Genomic DNA, 20,058 nt, shown 5'->3' with positions numbered 1-20,058 from the left:
CGTATCTCACTGCTGTCAGCTACGAAAATGTAAAGATCTGGGTGGCAATTTTCATAGCTTTCAACAAAGATCATAAATATACAAGTGCCTAACATCAATGTGATGACAGTTTTAGGTTAAACAAGATAATTATTTCCTCTGATACAGAAGTCCATTCAGTGTATGAACAGAAAGAACCAGAATGAAATATAATAGAGAAAACTGGTTGAGTAAAATTTTCTAAGCTACCTATTTGATTATGTTACTTGCTGGCACAAAATCTTTCAAACACTTCCCCAAAACAGGATCACAAAAAAATCCAAACATGGTAGCATAAGGCCTTTCATGATCCGGGACATTGTTACATCTACAGAAAAAAAACCCTTTTTAGTCATGCCAAGCTGCTGCCAGTTTCTAATCTCTCTCTTCAATACTGTTCCCTTTGCCTGGAAAAGCCTTTCCTCAACTCTCTGCCTAACAAACTTGTCCTACTCACCTTCTCCTTCAAGATTCTGCTCGAGTCTTCCTCCTCAGGGAAGCTTTTTCTGATTCCTATCCCATCCAACTTTCATTCTTTAACCACAGCACGCATCCTAACTATCAGATTATTTATCTCCTCTTCAACCAGGCTGGGCACACTTTGAGGTGTCGGGTCGTATCTTTCACTCTGGACTCTCAACACTGGTAACCCTGCCTGGCCTTCAGCAAATATTCAAGAAATGGTTGGTAAAGTTAACGTCTAAGTATGTTTTTAACTTTTCATACACAAACACTTAAATAACTGAATTGGCCTACGTTCTATTGTACTGTCAAATATAACAATTATTTTTTAATTTAGTTAAGAAGTTTAACTAAAATAATAAATAGTAATAAATTTGAATTATTACTTGCCTGGTATTTTGCCCAAATCAACTTACATTCACTCTCACAAGAACACTGCAAGTAGCTTATACTTTAAAGCCAAATAAGCTCAGAGAGTTTAAGTAACTGCCAAAGATCACACAGTCAAGCCATGATTCAAAGCTCTGGCTGTCACACTTCCTTCTGTCTCAATTCGTGAGACTGATTTATAGGCAGAGAATGATATTACATAAAGATGAGCTTTGATGATTACTTTCATATCTGAACTAAGATGCAATTTGTGTATGCAATTCTACAATCAAATTCTACATAAAATAAGTTCTTCTGACTTATCCGCAAAGAGACAATGATTTTATATTTAATTCTCTTATCAGGTCTGCTAAAAGAAGAGCTTCAAAAGGAAACTTTGGTTTGATTTTTTTTTCAATCCTGTTTTATGATTTTTTAAAGAATGTATTAAACTCAAGACTGAGTCAAGAATGACTCACTGGAAAGAACTGAGATAGTGAAACTAATCCTAAAACTTAATGAGTGAGAAGACTAAGTGAAGAGGAAAAACAAGAGGCCAGGAGAAACAGATCCTATAACGGATAACACAAGAGAGTGGTGAAGAGCACTGGGATAAAATTCCTGCCCCTTTTCATTTTCAGATTTCCATTTCCCATTTTAAATGAAAATAGCATCATATTTTCTCCTCATAAAATGACCCACAGGATAAAGCTGATATTGCATACTTTGGCTTTCCAAAAAGGGACCTATAAAAATAGGATTTTTACTATCTTTGTTAATTAGAAGAATCTTAAGGCTAAGAAGCAATGTAACCCTTGATCAATGGTGTTGTAATTTCAGGCATCATCAACCAGGTTCCTTATTCTTATAGCAGCTTCTCTTAAAGGCTCCTCCAGATTAAGCCAATTAATTGTGAAGATTCACATAGCTCCCTTGCGGTTTCTCAGGATTCATTGCAAAAATGATAAGAATTAACATTTGAAAATAAACCTATTCTGGATTCTTGAACCTTTGCTGTAGAACCTTTTCACCTCTAATCCATGGGGAAACCATTCAGATGGCATGAATATTTTCAAACTATGCCAAGAACTGAAAAGTGCTAGCCTGTCATTTTGAATTATCCAAATAAAGCATGACTGACTGTTAAAGTACCCTCTGGTTGTATCTGCTAAAGGCTATTTAAAGTCCAAGGTTACTCAGGGAAGATCAGAACCGATAACTCCTTTCGTCTTATGGTTAAAAAACATTACAAAAACAATAATAATAGGTTTGTCAGGCCCTCAAGTTACGTCTAATATGGCGTTCCATTCCATTTGTAATGCATTAAGTATCTAAGAGAACCACAAGAAAATGAATCCAAAGTTAGAGAGTTTCTTTAACAAACACAACATAAAATCAATGGTACATGTGGCATGTCCTTACCTTTCAAAATTGTGTCCAGTGAGTCAGGTACTCAAATCTCATTAACTACTCTATAAACCCATAGGACATATTTCCCAATTCAGACAAATCCAATGTGAATTTTAATGCAATGGGTATGCATTAATATAGTAACTACCCGGATACAGAATGGGAATACGAAACAAGAAGTGATTAAAAGCACCAGGCTGAAAAACAGTATCATGATGTCCATACCCCACCCCTCCATGAGTTTAGAGAGGCAAAAAGTCCATAAAAGCAGAGGGTGTGTCTGTTTTGTCCACACCAAACTCTCAATGCCTAACAAAGTATTTGGCACAAAATGGATGATTAGCGTTTTATTAATAAATGAATAAGGATAATAGGTACCATTTATTAAGTACTCCCATGTGCCAGGCACTGTGCAAAGCACATTATTTACATCCCCCCACTCTTCATGATAGCCTCATTAGGTGGGATTAATATCCCCATTTTACAGATTGGGAAACAGCCCAGTACACTTTACATAACTGAATAATGTTTATTACAACTATCAAGTAGTAGAGCTGAGACGGGAACCAAAGATACTCTGATTTCAAAGTTGTGGCTGTACATTAAATGTTAGAGTACGGTTGCTACAATATTGCTATTGTGTTCAACATAAATACTAGTTTTAGGAGGAAAAAATAAGGTTCAAAATTATGTAATGTTTGTTTCTGTTGAAACTGTCAAAACGGTTACAACCATGACATTCTATTTTACTAAAGTTGACACTAATCTACTAGGAACTGATCGGTTCCTAAGGAACTCCTATCAACGCCTCTAATCCAGGCACCTAAAAATTAGCCAAGAAACATGATCATTAGTGACTAGAAATTAGAACGAGATGCCAAGTGTATTTTAACGAAGATCCTTTATACTATCCTGATATGCAATATAATACGAATTTATTATAATATTAAAGTAGAATAAGGAAATGAATACAGTTTAATTTTTAGCCTAGCAAAAATGTATGCCTAAACTTTGCTACTGCACTCAAAGACACATTTTACAGTGCTTAGAACAAGGAAAACAGTAGATTTTGGAGACTGTGTTATTTTTATTTATACTGACAAGGATGTTATATGTATGTTTAATTTTAGAAGTCTGTTAAGGCAGAAACAAAGAGGGGATTGCGGAAGACAGACTGAATCTTGCTGCACAGTATACAGATGACAGGTAGCAAAGATATGGGGAGGGTGCATAAGGACAGCATATGCAAATACCATTCTCAACCAAAGAATCCTTATCACCACGATGGAGGCAACGAAGCTTTAGTAACATGATCCTAAAAAAAATCGTCATTCAAATGAGGAACCAAGCAGGGTGTCTCATATACAGGTATATACAGAGAGATATGAAGATATGTATATATAGATATGTATATCTCTATGTATTTATGTATATGTTTTAGCTATTTTCTCTTTCCCCTCATTAGCATCGGTAACCCTGTGGAGATAGTGGCATTTAAAAAGACACAGCAGGTGGTTAATAAATAGAAGCAGTTGAAAGGGATTTAAGCTAAAGCTTCAGAGGATGGTAAAGCACTACTGCTTTAGCTAGAGAATGATTCCAACTTAGAACAGTTGGAAATAGCCTCATTCAACCAGTTGGGATTCTTCTTTAATAAAAAAGATCAAGCAACCCGTAGAAACCATTTTTGATGTGTGAAGAGTAGTTGGTCATAGCGTCTTTAGAAATAGTTTTCAAATCAAATATTAATTACTAATGCCACACATAATTTTAGCTCTACATAGAAGATCATGCCAAATTACACAGCAGGACACATAAGAAGCCCATTCAGTTTAATCACCGACTATTGTGAACACACAGTCTTTTACAGTCATAAATTGCTTTAAGCCCTAAGTCCTGTGCTCTGCAGAATAAAGATGCGCAAACGTATACAATCTCACATTACAAAAAGACAGTGCTCCAGAATTACCCCAAATGCCAAAAAATTTATATGAACAAAATTATAATTTTCAAATCCTGAAACTCTCCGTAGCTAACCCCTCATTATATTTTTAAAAAAGCGATTAGAGTAAACAAAAAAAGTAGAGAAAATATTCATAGGATCGATAAAGGCAATATTTCAATTTCTAAGAGTTCCTCAAATTTACCATTTTTTAGTGGAGAGCAGTAATAAAAAATTTATATCTAAATGATTCAGTTTTCACCACCTCATTTCCCTTTAAGACCCTAAAAAGCTCAAAAGATTACCTACTCACTTAGGGCTCCTATTCAGGCAACAAACCTGGGGAACTTAAAACACTACCCTTTGAATTAAGTATGTCAGTACAAATACAGTCCAACAAATCATGTTATTGTTATGCTTTTGCACCACTCTTGGTGCTATTCCTCTCCGTTGGTCCCTAGATGTTTAAATTTCCTTTAAAAGCCTGGGAAAGAAGATATGAGGGTTGTATCTGACAAGTACTGCTGCCTTCTTTACATAGGCCATCGGAGCTGCCGCTTTTCCATCAGCTAGTCCTTATTTATGCACATCCTCCAGAGGTACATTAATTCAGAATGGAGCACCCGGAACACTCTAACTATAAAGGGACCACCCTACAGTATATTAAAAGGTTCACATCAATGTATGCAATTTAAATGCACACGTATATAATTAACTAGACACATTACCAGCGTGAGCTGCTAATTTGGAATGAGACACAAAAGACTGGAATATGTGCAGAGGAAAAAAACTAAAATTAAAATGACTACATAATGAAAACTGCTTCATGCTGTGCCTAGTATTTTCATGTAAACTTAATGTAACTGTAAATATATTTTAATGAACAGGAGAAAGAAGCAATTACAAAGTGCAACGGAGGGCAGCACAACAGTGAAACCCTATCCGAACAGCTCTTTGCCTCATATTAAAAGTGCCGCGTGAAGACGGGAGGAATTTTAACTTCATTATGTCACAGGAAAAATGTTTTGTTTATTAGAAACACAGACCTATGTACCAACCTGCAGAGAGTGAAACTAGAACACTCAAATGAAAATGAGGAAACCCTAGCTAACGAACAAAAAAAGAGAGGAAATCCGAGCTTAACATTTTGGTGTTAAAATATCCTATTAGTTTTTTCTTCTTTCGCTAAAACAGCTTTGTATTCCCATAAAGGTTTCCCTGAGAGTGTAAATGAGTTCTTGATATGCTTAAGCATCAAAAACCATTATTGGTATCATAACTAAAAAAAATATATATGCAAGTTTGGAAATCTTCATTTAAGTACTGTCTGTATCTTAGAGAAATGAAGAATACATTTGCATGTGTACAATGAGTGCTATGAATTCCATGAATTAAACATTTTAGAAAAATAATGCAAGGCTTTTGACACTGATAGATTTTTGTTATTAGTATTATAATTCAGGTGGGATGATAAGAGGCTAAGCAGCTGGGAGACATCCGCTGTCTCCAGAGCTGAGCCTATGTGGCCCTGGGGGTGGGGAGCAGAGGATGTTTTGTGAAGTGACAGAAAAGTTCAGCCCATGAAATATCCTGTGAGCTCTAATTCTTTAAAGACGCATGGATTTTGCTAAATATTAGGGAATAAAAGTTTATTCCATTTTTAAATGAAAAGTAAGGCTAGATTGCAGAAGTCAGAGTAACATGAACAGTTTTACTTAATGCATATCTCCCAGTTTTCATATTGAACAGATAATATATTATCTGTTCAATATGGGAGATATGCCATATATAGTTTTTTTTTCTTGTTTTTTTTTCTACTTTTAAAAGTTAGATGAACACTCTGGGCTTAGTTAAAAGAAGACGAATATCCCAGACAATAAAAAGCTAAACAAGTTCATCACCATGAAACCAGTATTACACAATGTTAAAGGGACTACTTCAAGCATTGAAGAAAAAAAAAACCCATCAAAATATGAGTAATAAAATGGCAATAGCTACAAATCTATCAGCAATTGCTTTAACTGTAAATAGATTAAATGCTCCAATCAAAAGACAGGGTGGCTGATCATAAGAAAATAAGACCCTTACATACGCTGCCTATAAAGAGACTCACTTCAAATCCAAAGACACACACAGAGTGAAAGTAAAGGAATGAAAAAAGATATCTCATGAAAATGTAAACAAACAAAAAAAAGTTGGGGTAGCAATACTTATACCAGACAAAATAGACTTTAAAACAAAGACCATAACAAGAGACAAAGAAGGACCCAGTAGTCCCACTTCTGGGTATTTATCCAAAGAAACCCAAAACACTAATTTGAAAAGACATATGCATCCATATGTTCATTGCAGCATTATTTACAATAGCCAAGAGATGGAAGCAACCTAAGTATCCATCAATAGATGAATGAATAAAGAAGAGGTGGTACATATATACAATGGAATATTACTAATCCATTAAAAAAGAATGAAATCTTGCCTGTGAAACAACATGGATGGACCTTGAGGGTATTATGCTAAGTGAAATAAATCAGATAGAAAAAGACAAATACCATATGATTTCATTTATATGTGGAATCTAAACATCAAAAATAAATGAACAAACAAAAAAGAAACTCATAAAGAGAACATTTTGACAGTTGTCAGATGGGAAGGGGTAGGTGAACAAGGGGAAAGGCATTAAGAGGTACAAATTGGTAGTTACAAAATAATCATGGGGATGAAAACTATAGCATAGGGAATATAGTCAATAATATTTTAATAACTATGTATGGTGTCAGATAGGCATTAGGTTTACAGAGTGATCACTTTATAATTTATATAAATGTCCAATCACTATTTGGTACTGAAATTAACAGAATATTGTATGTCAACTGTAACTGAAAAACAAAAAAAACAAAAAAACACACCATTATTTAAAAAAGGAGATAAATAACAGCATCAATTACTGTCCTTGTTTTATGGTTATAAAGTCAATTATAACAAACCTGTAGATTAAGTAGGAATATGGGCTGCCAGGCAGATTTTAAAAATCTGTTTAAAATGGCACGGGTATAATGTCATTAAGAATTCTAATTACTCAATGATGCAACTGAATGGCAAAATACAGTAGCCTGCCTGCTTGTGGTGCTTCAACCAGTGCACACACCTCCAACTCCTCATAATGATGCCTTTCCAATCTGACTCAGTACTTGCATGCAACTTACATTTATAGAACTATGGGATTTCAGAGCACAGGAGAGTTCTACAAATGATCTAGTGAAAGTCCCTTGATAAAATGAAGAAACCAAGGCCAGCCCATATGGGATAGATAACCTACCCAGGGAATCCAGCCAATTAGTTCACTACTGTTTCACTCTATTATGTTGCCTTTTAAGTAATAATTTTAGCAAAATAATATGTGTAGCAATTATTTTACTCAAAATTGCTGATTTTACTTTCATTTACATTTGTCTTTGAATTCTGTTTCCCCAACAGAGAAATCCTTTCCCCAACATAGAAGTCTGTAAAACGAAACACTTTACAGACTTAATATCAAAATAGTATACTAAAGAATATTAATAATTTTTTTAAATAAACTTAATTGGGGAATATTGAGGGACAGTGTGTTTCTCCAGGGCCCATCAGCTCTAAATCGTTGTGGAGGGCACAGCTCAGGTCCAAGTCCCGTAGCCATTTTCTATCTTTAGTTGCAGGGGGTGCAGTGGCAACCTTGTTGTTGAGAGCTCATGCTCTAACCAACTGAGGCGTCTGGCCGCCCCCTCTGGCAGCGCAGCAGCAGCTCATTGTCTTCAATCTAATAGTGGAGGGCGCAGCTCACTGGCCCATGTGGGAATAGAACCAGCAACCCTGCTGTTCAGAGCTCGCGTTCTAACCAACTGAGCCATCCGGTCGCCCCAATAAGTATTTTTAAAGAGCCAAAACAATGTGTTTGCACTGATATTTCTTTAACATGAGAACACTGAGCTAGGTTTAATTCATTTTATATAACTTTTCTTAATTACAATCATAAAATTTAAGTGATTTGTTATTTTTTCACTCATTCTCTTCAACCAAGGTGAAGCTAAAGCAGGTTTTTAAAATTCACATCCTTTCTAGTTATTTTTGCTCATTTTAACCCAAAGGTAAATTTTGCTAATTTCAAAAGAAATATTTTTAAAACAAAAAAACCAAAAGATGTGATTTGCTGAATCAGATTCAGAAAAGCTGTCAGAGAATAATATTTTAATCTCAGCATTCTATTTACAAAAATTTACTGAAGAGCAAAAACTGGAATGTTGATATCAAAGGGTAGTAACTGATTTGCTGACTCCATTTTTACATAAACTTGGTCATGTGAGTTGGGTTCCTATGTGATGGTACCCCTTTCATCAAATAGCTGAAGCCTATTAACAAACGCTTTGATGATACTTGGTCCATGGAGATTTCCAATAATTTCTCTGTGCTTTTAACAGTTCCAAATACATATTACAATTGTTTATTATAAAAATGACTAGAAAGCAGTTGTTGCATGCCTCGCATCAGCCTAATAAATATTAGGATGCAGAGAGAAAGGTCTAGCAATCTATGTGATTACGCAGAAACAGGACCACAAAACAGATCCCTTCTCAATGCAAAGACGCACTAGACATTCTGTTCTAAGTAATTCTGGCTCTTCATGCAAAATATGAGGCTTAAAAAGCACAGCTATTTTCAAGTTCACTGATTTTCATGAACACAAAAGAACAAAATGAAAGGGAATATCTCAAGCCACAATTATGCTGTAAGCTTCTGGGGGTAGAAACGTATCTATGTTAGAACCTCCCACAGCATCTGCTGCCGTTCTGGTATATAACAAGCATTTAATAGATGTTTATTGATTGTTCGTGACATGATATTAAGACTCACCCCAGTGATTAAAATACATTCTAAAACTGCAACAGTTACTTGATAAATGGGACACAGTATGGTGAAATGGAAATAACTTTGGGTTTGAAACCAGACAACCTGGGGTTCAGTCCTGGTCTGACACTAACCAGCTGTTGCCACCTTGAGTAGGTTACAGAATTTGAGCTTCAGGCTCTCCTCCTTGTCTGTAAAGTATGGATGGTAACACCTGCTTTGCAGAGATGTTAGGACAAAATGAAATGGTGTATACAGATCACCTAGCGTGGTGTCTGGGATGAAAGACTACGCAGTGAACACAGCCATGGTGCTCTTTGGGTTGGATCATGAACTTAAAAATATAAACATCAGAGTATCCATTGTCCAAATGTTTTGTCTTTTTTTTCAAGCTCTGTGCGCCTTAACACACTACCTATGACAACAGACATGTATTTTTTAAGTCAGTGTCAAAGACAGATGGATGTGCGCCAAAGCAGACTAAATAACAATGATAATCAACACATGATAACCGTTTGATGCAAAAGAACAATGTCCTTTTCTAAAAAAGAAATATTCTGCCTATTGATTAATCAGTTGTAAAATACTTGTACAGATACACTCCGTACTTATAAAAATACACATTTTCTACACCCTTTTGTACTATGAGCCCGTTGTCCCTTACCAGTAACTTCCAGTGGATGAAGGCATATTGCATCCAAAAAGTAACATATGATGGACAGTATCCATGCTGGCACGAGGCTTGAAGTCAACTGATAAGAGAAAATAATATATGAATGTGAATACAAGTTCTAATTCTGTGACAAATATCACAAGAGACTGCAACATTCAACAGTTTGAATAGCTGTATAACAAAGATGTTTTGATGCTCTTAGGATAGAATGCTCTGGTTATATAAACTGTCTTAATCCTGAAGATGAGCATGATTTGATAATTTAATTTAGTAGAATAGTAAACTATTATGTAATAAAAAGAGAAAATAATAATTAGTAGGCTGAAACCACACATATACCCACATATACTTTTTAATGGAAGACCCCCTTTTAAAGTGATGAGAGCGTTATGTGGATATAAACATGAAAGCACCAGGCTATGTATTCACAATATATTTCCTTCCAGATTTCAGTAGAGAGCTGAGTACCATAAAACACTGTACAACACGGCACTGAAACAGAAGCCACAGTGAGTGGTCAAAACATGAGCAAAAGAATTCACAACACAAATTTACTACCATCTTAAAATAACAGTATTCAGTAGGATGTGATCTAGAGAAAGAAATTTACTAGAAAAGTGGAATATGTGTCTTTACAAAAACATAAAAATGTTACTTTCCTCCATGAGCCCTGTGCACTTATTAAAGGGATACTGAAACTTACACAATGTCGTTTCTCGTTTTTTCCTATTAATAGTGGTGGAAAGACATTAAAATAAACAAAAATCAGTTCAGAGGTAAAACAAAGAAAAGAAATCAAAGATAAGTACACTATCATTATGGTTAATAGTGAGCATAAGTCCCTTTCCTGGTTTGGGTTTGGTTCATCCCCTTTCATCTGCATTCAACATGCTATCCAAAGGGCCAGTTTACAAGTCACCTTTACACATTAAAAACGCTGAGTAGCCTAAAACGACCTTAAGTCTCAAATGTATGTAAAATGCGTCTTTTAGCTCATATTGTTTGTTTGATAAAATTAATAAAGCACCATTTATTGCTAAAATATGTATCTGAGACATGAGTTTTTATAAAATTGTTCTACATCAAACTACAGCACCATGACCTGCAAAGTGTGGTGATCACAAAACACAGGGCACCTACTATGAGATATCTTGTCTCAACTTTCAGGGAAAATATAAAGCCTTTCACTTACTGCACTGAAAAATAAGAATTTAGAGCCTAAAACTCACATCTTGAGATTTTCATACCACTATTTAAAAAACTAACAGAGAATGGATAGAAAATGGACTTGATGTAACCTGGGGCTTTGTATTCTATTAGAAAAGAACACGGTAAGCCTAGGAGATTGAAGAAGCTACTTGGAAGGAAAAAATCAATTGGAAGTTACAACAGTTCACAAGTCATAGAAAATAATATTGTTACCAAGCTTTAGTTGTTAGCAAGAGAAAGAGAAAGAAGAAGAAGGATTCTGTCTCCGTAGACTCACTCTCAAGTTGAGTGCAGGATTTCCTTCCTCCCTTCCAGAATCCTCTCAGGGGATCAGTCATGGCAGTTGGAAAACCGAAAAAGCCCTCAGATGGGAGTATCTGGCCTTTATTTCTTTTATTCATTTAAAATTTAGTTTGGTATGCGATACAATTTGTTATCTCATATTCATTTTTGTCAAGTGGCTTATATCACTCTGTGGACATCTATAACATTTTGGTCTCACTGTACCCATCTCTCCATCTTTTTTTTTTTTTTTTTAATATTCGTATCTCTCTGCCAATCCATGAGGGGTTTGTCAAATAAGAGGCTGCCTCCGCTGCTTTTGCAAAACCTCATATGTAGATGATTATATGGTTCCCATCTCTTGTAGATTCTATTAATGGTGAATTATATTAGTAGATTTCCTAAAATTGAATCATTCTGGGAATACTTGTATTGAACCAACATGGCCAAGTGCATTTTATCAAGAAAGATATATGTATCCCTATGTGAGCTGCAGCATTATTTACAATAGCCAAGACATGGAAACAACCTAAGCATCCATTGACAGATGACTGGACAAAGATGTGGTACACACACACACACACACACACACACACACACACACCACATACAATGATACTACTCAGCCATAAAAATGATGAAATATTGCCATTGTGACAATATCCATAGAGCTTGAAAGCATTATACTAAGTGAGATAAGTCAGATAGAAAAGAACAAAAACTGCATGATTTCACTTACATATGGAATATAAAACAAAAAGTAGCAAACTACCAAAACAAACTCATAGATACAGACAATAGAATGGTGGTTACCAGAGGGGAAGCGGGTAGAGATCAGTCAAAGGGGGTAAAGAGGGTCAAACAGCGGTAACAGAAGGAGACTAGACTTCGAGTGGGGAATATGCAATAGAGTACACAGGTATCAAATTACAATGCTGTACACCCAGAAATTATATATGTTATTAACCAATGTCACCTTAATAAATTTAACTTAAAAAAAAATCTGTTGGATGCAAAAGAACGTGAGTCTGAGGTGTTAACTAAAAATTCAGGTGGAAATACCCAGTATAATATTGGAATTACGTGATTCTTGTTCAAGAAAGAGGTCAGAAAATTACATATTTGGGAATCATTCAAAAATTGAACCGTAGAGGCAAAAGGGTGGACAAAAGCACGGAAAGTGAAAGTAAGAACCACAGAAAAGGCTCAGGACAAGTTTTAGATCAAGCCTTGAGCCATCAAGGTCTGTGCAGGGGACCCCAACAGTGTCTTTTTTGTATTAACGCACTGTGTGTACTGCTATAAAACAAGGCAAACAACATTTTAGAAAAAGTGGGCTATCATTAAATTTACAAAATAAAATCTTAATAAGCAAAAGACTCAGGTAAGGACAGAGAGGAGACCTGTTAAGAGAGGAATAAATCTTGAAGACAACAACATACAACCTTTGTGGCTTTTCACGTGAAAGGAAAGCTAAATGCATTGCCTGGGTCCCTGCGTATGCAAGAGGATCTTCTAATTGTCTTTTGTAAAGGGCAAAAATTATTCAGAGTATAACTTCTCTAGCCATTTTCTGACTTTTTTTCTCCTTCCGACATATTATTTTAAGAGCCACTTATTTGCTCCACTCTGAACTCATACTAGCTATGTGTTTAATTTTAGTTTCTATAATAAGAAATGTAGGGGTTCAGATCCAGGCACACCCCACCTGCCAAGATGTGCCTCAGTGGTATGTGGATTATTTTGAGCTAAAGATAACTGAAACCCTGCGGGCTCAAGAGAAACTTCTGCTCTCTCCCCTTAACTATCTAGAAGAATTTAAATTAGGAGCCTGGCCCATGATGAGCTGAAACCAGAAGTGACTTTTTACTTATCTATACGGCAGGGCAAACTAATAATTACTGAACATGTGCTCTCCCTGCAATGACCTTGAGAAGCCCCAAGGTTCATTACCTCATTCCTAGCTCAGAATGTCTTATATACCTTAATTTCCCTTTCTGTTTCTGAATCTCTCATGTATTAATATGGAGGGCTTGGACTCTTGTGGATGTGGAGTTTCCATTTATATGTATGTAATTAAATTTGGTTATTTTCTCTTGTCAATCTATTTGATTGTTAGACCAGCCCAAAGAACCTTGAGGGTAGAGCAAAGTTTCTTCCTCCCCCCACAAAAACAAATCAATATCTTTAAGTGGTAGTAAAAGAAAATTCTCCAGAGTTCCCTCTTAGAAAAACTTACTCTCACTGACTCATATATTCCTTCAGAAACTCAAGATCTAATTTCAATGCTAAGTATTGGTACAGAGTGAAAATAAGCTACTAACCAACATTTTTATATCTTAAAGAAAGAGTATATTGAAGTATTTACATTATTACTGCTCAAAGTACAATTCATTGCAACTTGAAATGAAAAATATCTCCAGCAAAAAAGAATATCCTATCAAAATGTAAATCTAAAACAAACCGTAATTGCCATAAAATAAAGTAGGACTTGGACAATTTCATTGAAGTGTTTGCTACCAGCGGTGGGGAGGGGTCAGTTGGGAAAAGGCTGGGTGGTGGGTTCATTTCCTGGGTTTGCTGCATTCCCACTTATTATGCCTGGCTGTGCAAAACAAGACCCCACCACTCAGTAAATAATAATGAGGTCCACTGAGTAGGTACATATGAGTAGGTTGGAGATTTCAACACTACACAAAACAGAATATGGGAAAGTATTTTAAAATCACATCTTAAAAGAAATCCTCCCTTTGTTCTATTTCTCCCACCATATACCAAAGAAATAAAGGATCTAAGGAGAAGACAGCTAGAGGATAATAATAAAAACAACTGCATTTAAGTGTGTGATTCTGACAGGCGGAATAAACACAGGCGGCCTTGGGATGGTGACAAACAGGCAAAAACACAGCCTTGTGAGCATGCAAGGGAATGTTATAACTGATTAGATTAAAAGTGCCACCGCCTCTTCTAACTCAATAACAAGATGACAGCTGCTTAAGTGGAAATGGTACTTCAGTCTCAATGGATGTTAACATTGAGTTCAGATTGCCTGATGTGTAAGATCAGGGAAAAATTTGTAGGCAAGTAAGTCCTGCGACCCAAATACTTCCGAAGGACTGAGACTCCAGAAACAGTGACTCATGCATATTAATTAAAGGAAATATGATGGCACTGAAAGTGCATAGCTTGAAGGGTTTCTCAAAGGTAATGGCACCTGAAATGAAAGACCTGAAAGCATGTGTATGGGCAACATATTGAGAAAAAGATAACTAGGCCTACTTTCTGGAGTTCTAAGCAAAATTTGTTCTAACTGCATGAGGTTGTTGGGGATTTATGGCCTCTTTTAACTAACATCAGACTACTATCAGGGCCATAAAAATACACTACGATTGTGACCTAGGAGAGAATTTCATTTAGCATTTGGCTTTTTCTCTATATTTCCTTTCCAAGCGGATATCCAGGTCGGCATGTCAAATTTTGATGTATCTGCCAGACCCAGGATGTAGAAAGACTTTAAAGAACTCACACAGCCAAGTAAAGGAACTAATGATTAGGGAGATAACCATGTACATTTAACCAACCCTAAATTACTACTGGAAATGGGAGGAACACCTTTTTGGCTAAAAATATGCAGTAGAGAAACACTATAGACTACAGTAGAGAAAAACTACAGATAAGTAACCTATTGAATAAAAAAAGAACTGATTTACAAATGCAAGTGTGGATCTCCAGAATTGTTGTCTGTATATATTATTAGAGATAATTAATGATAACTTTCTTTTTTCCTCCCAGTGGAATCACATTATGCACAATAAACAGTTTATTTTGTTCACTGTGGATATTTTTACATGTTACTAAACAACTTTTGTCAATTGTACGTTTCACTTGATTCTGTGCATTATTAATATTGCCTATGGTACTTGGTCAAAATACGGGTAACCAACGTCAGTCCTGGACCAGTCCTGCCTCTTCCCTTATCAACATCTCATTTAAATCTCCAGAGGTCATTCAAGGCAAGTGTATCTTTAAAAAGTTGCCTTGGTTAGTCACAGATGACTCTGACTACAGTCATCATTTTTAGTGGCTGAATGTATTGTGTGATATGAGCATACTTAGAGTTCAGTAACCCCATCTTAGTTAACTTGCACTACATGGCTCTTTTAAAGGTACAGGGCCAATAGTAAAAACAAGGTTTCTTTTCGAATAAGTGTATAAAAGGAGTTTTCTGAAGGTAAAAATTAGTTGAGCCTTTAGCATTGTCTTATTAAAAGAGATTACTGGACCTCTGCATTACCTCATGCAGTTTTAGCTACATCACCTAAAATTGTGTTAGGGCTGAGGTCTGAAGCAGGTGTATGTGCAGCCGCTGGTGATTATGTTCATGTCTATGACAGAGTCAGTATTCTAATATTGCTAGAGCTTTCAGGCCATGTTAAACATTGAGAGAATAAAGAGGTATTAGGTTCAAGAAACAATAATGTACAAGAGTTGTCATAATTAAAAAAAACATACAGGGCCCCAAACCTTGATATCACCCCCATAAACATTTCCTTATTTCCGGAACATAAGGATTATACTTCAAAAACCATTCATAGGAACTAAAGATAGTGCTCTAAATTATAATTTAAGTGTAGGATATGATCAACCTTAATGTTCATAATCTTGTAGTTGAGCCAAAAGGTTCAGAAAAATGTAAAGCTCACAGCCGTATAGTCCATTTGGCAGCGTGTTTTAAACACCCACAGCAACAGCATATTATGTCATCTTCTGCCAGGTTCCCGCACAACCATAAAGCAATTCTACACTAAAATAAAGACCTCCTGCTTGAACATTTTTAATCAGGCGTTCAATAGAGAAATTGCCGTTAACTCTCACTAGCACAGACAATGATGTACAATCCAAAAAGGATCCTTATAGTGGTTTACAAGGTCTCGCAGCTGCCGTTGCCACATTAACCAAGAAATAAGACACCTGAGCAAGCCTATAAATTGAACACAAATTAAAAATGAAATAATCATAACCTCTAAATAAAGGAATTTCAGCACAAAAAAGAATTAAACTAGATGATATATACCTTTTAAAACTGAGCTTTTTGGTATATGCCAGAACCAACTAAATAATCTATAAATACACTCTGCCAGCCAGGCTTTGCAAGATAAAACAGCATAAGTTTCGTAGGGCCATGTATTTTGTAATGCCACTCCTGTAATAGTCCCTTGTTGGTTTCCTCCAGAACGAATCCATATCCTCCTTCTTGCCTTTTCAGGTCCTGCATAATATTGCACCAGTCTCCTAGCCTACCGCATCTCCATCGTGACAAACCCCAGCTTCCACTCTGCACTCTGACTAGGCAGCCCTCCTCACGCAATAGCCAGAACCACTAACATTTATGAGGGCTTATCCTGTGCCAGGATTATTCTCTTCTCACCACGTCCCTGTGAGCCTGGTCCTTTTTCCATCACACAGATGAGCCTCAGGAAAGAGAGGCCGAGTAACTTGTCCACGGCCATGCAGCCAGCAAGCAGTGAGACTCTCGCTTGCACTGTGTTCTCCTTCATTGTTCATACTGATGTACACTGGAATATTCCCCTCCTCTCTGCAGACCATAATAGACCATCTTTCCAGATTCTGACCAAATCTTGCCTCTCTCTCATGAAATTTTCTCTGACCAGAAAAATTCATACTTATCTTCACAGACTTGGCCACCGAAGTCGTCCCTACTCAAATAACTGAAATGGCTACTTCAGAATGACTGCCCAAATGCCACGAACCCCTCACCACTGAAGGACATTTACACATCAATTCTGATTCAGATCTGGGCTTTCTGAATTGGCCATTTTACTCAGGGATGGGGTAATGGTGGCATTTTGACACTGCTACATCAAAACTATGCCAACAGGTCAGTTACTTTTTGTATACATACTTATTTATGGAGATATAATTGACATATATAATTGACATATAACATTATAGTAGTTTCAGGTGTACAACATAATGATTCAATATTCATATATATTGTAAAATGATCACTACAATAAGTCTAGTTAACATCCATCAGTTACTTTTTTTATAATCGCTAAATGTATCTAATTAAAGACATCCCTAAGTCTCAGCTTTATAAAGTATAATAAAATGGTTCCTACTCGTCTCCTCCCTTTTTTATTACCTGAGAAAACCCTAAGGTTTGTTGGGGGTCATGTTGGAAACATGGGTATTTGGGTGACCAACACATAGAGGACATGCAAGAAATACTCTGAGACAGCGTACACAGCAGCTGCTTCTCCTTCATGATTATGGCCAAGCAAATTAGGTTCCATCCACTCATCCAAGACTTCCAGTATAGTTTATCTTATTGGTGTTGTCTCAGGTCTCTCCAAGTAGCTTTCACTAAGAAACCAGGACAACGTCCTAGCGGGCCTGCTGGAAGGTACCCAAAGGTCATGTGGGAGGCAGAGACTACACTATTCATGTTGGAGAAAATCCTAGGTGAGACAGAAGGGAAAGGATAGGCAGTCAACTAATTGGAAGCAGAAAGGTAACAGAGTGATTGCATGGGGATGGGGACTTACACATATGTGCGCACACACACACACACACACACACACACACACATTTCTATTTACTGCTGTAAAGCCATAAAATGTAGATATATGAGCCATGTAACCCAGCCAGACCTTGATCTTTATAGTCACACTATGTAGTAACCCATAAACATGATCAAGATTAGGGTTTCCTGCAGTTTTTGAAGTATGCCAACATTGCCTTAATGTGAGTTTTGTTTAAGAAAGGTCACATTCGAAATATTCAAGTCTCACTGCACAATTCTGCAGTGGAAAGTATTCCACATCCAAGAAAACAAAAAGCAATGAATCATTAGATTAATTTTGTCTATTTTTATATTCGATGGCTTCTATCTCATTTGTATAGTGCAATTTGATAGATAGGGACCTGCCATCACTCACTAAGGGAAAGACACATTTATTTACTGGTCATCCATGTGAGGGAAAGCAAGTGGAGGAAGATGACAGTCAAATTTCTTGGCTGAATGGGCTCCTGTCAGAGCCAATTCCTCTGAGTGTCTGTAAAACACCTCTCAGACAGCATCACAGTTCAATGGTCAAATGCAGATTTTATCATACTTTCACCCATTCCAATTCTGTGATTTCTTATTAAAACAATAAACAAAAGCAGTGCTCTAGGGAAAGCTGTGATTTTGTTCAAAATATGAAAATTATACTTATCTCCATAATAGTATTTCCCCAACCTCCTACTTTAATTCACATTTAACAATCCACTGCAGACAAATAAACAGATCAAACGTGTTGCGTATGCTCATATGTAAATATGCCAGGCATATGCACATATAAATTCCCTGACAATTGTGGTGTCTTCTCAAAATTAAGAAGTATGTTTATCTGCATTACCTAATTAGTCACACAAGCATAAAGCCAAAATTATGAATTATTCAAACGCAATTTTGGCTTTTAAAACCATCAAGGAGCTTGTTTTAATCCTAATAAGCAATCCAAATTATTCTGCTCCTTCTTTGATTTTTTTTTCCAGAAATTTGAGAAGCAAAAGGATAAAATCCTTTTCTTTTTTCATGTGCATTTAAAATTTTAAAAAATTTATTGGGGTGACATTGGTTAATAAGATTATGTAAGTTTCAAGTATAATCCTAGTATATATCATCTGTATATTGCATTGTGTGTTAACCACCCAAAGTCATCTATGTTCCATCACCGTATATTTGACCCCCTTTTACCTCCCTTCACCCTCCTTCCCCTTTGGTAGCTACCACACTGTTGTCCATGCCTATGAGTATTGTGTTTTGTTTTTTCATTTGTTGCTTTCTGTTTCATATCCCACAAACGAGTGAAATCATATGGTTCTTGTTTTTTCCCATCTGACTTAGAGAAAGTCCTTTTCATAGTTCTGACATTTGTATTCTTTTCTTCTCGAATTTTGCCAGGTTGTGATTTCCTTGAATTTGTACATACTTCACACCCCCATTGCCTAGCCCAATAACTGACACACAGCAGAATTTTAAAACTTTGTTGAATTTATAAACAAGTGGCTTTTCTTAAAAAACAAAAAACAAAAAACTTATTCCCTTATATTCCAACAAGAGTATCATTTAAGGCAAAAAAAGTAAATTGGCTACTGTTTCATATGTTGCTTTAGAAAATGGCCAAACAGACAAAACACTTTTTTGGGGGGCTAATTCATGTATTAAGCTAGCAATTACTGAGTCCCTACCATATTCTGTGGCACATATCCTGCTGGCATCCAAAAATTTTAAAGGTACAGATAATAAAAGCAGAATGTATAAAATGATAAAAGTGCCTTAAGAAAAGAATAAACAATTGTCACCACAATAAACTTTAATTTAAAAAAACAAAGAAGAAGAAACAAAGTATTATTGGTCTTTACAACTCTTCATTTCCAACCATGTCTAATCGATAAGGCATCCTGAGACCTAGAATCTGGGACAACCCACAGAAAGGCTAAAGCTTCATTCATGGAAAAGCCTTGGTTACCACTCACAAACCTTTCACTGTGGGAGTCCGGAAAAGCTATGTATGATCAACCTCCCAACATACAACCTATATATCCAAGTCCTTTTCCTTCTGCAAATCTTTAAATTTTCATGCGTAGTGGGTTTTATTTTGTAAGATAGTTTGAGGTGTATTGCTTTTTGGCAAAATTGACCAGAGTGTTCCCAGTAGGGAGTGAAGGTAAAGGAATGAAAGAATAATTGTATTTGATGTGAGGAAGACAGAGATGTGCTATTGCTGTATTTCAGCTCCAT

The 20,058-nt window shown here is 36.1% G+C and overlaps 1 protein-coding gene across 41 annotated transcripts in view; it reads right to left on the bottom strand.

Annotated features, from left to right (window-relative positions):
• The window catches only part of PAM (peptidylglycine alpha-amidating monooxygenase), a 261,122-nt gene that overhangs the window by 93,381 nt on the left and 147,683 nt on the right, over window positions 1-20,058 (bottom strand). For all 41 annotated transcript variants that reach the window (XM_074328644.2, XM_074328647.2, XM_074328650.2 and 38 more), the window contains one exon: window positions 9,747-9,834. In XM_074328644.2, the coding sequence (XP_074184745.1) occupies window positions 9,747-9,834 (88 nt within the window). The remainder of the gene's footprint in view (window positions 1-9,746; window positions 9,835-20,058) is intronic.

Source organism: Rhinolophus sinicus, chromosome 3 (assembly GCF_057876585.1).
Source record: "Rhinolophus sinicus isolate RSI-liver-muscle chromosome 3, RSI-T2T, whole genome shotgun sequence".
NCBI lineage: Eukaryota > Metazoa > Chordata > Mammalia > Chiroptera > Rhinolophidae > Rhinolophus > Rhinolophus sinicus.
The sequence above is the reverse complement of the archived record's forward strand: the minus strand, read 5'-3'. Positions and strand labels throughout refer to the sequence as shown.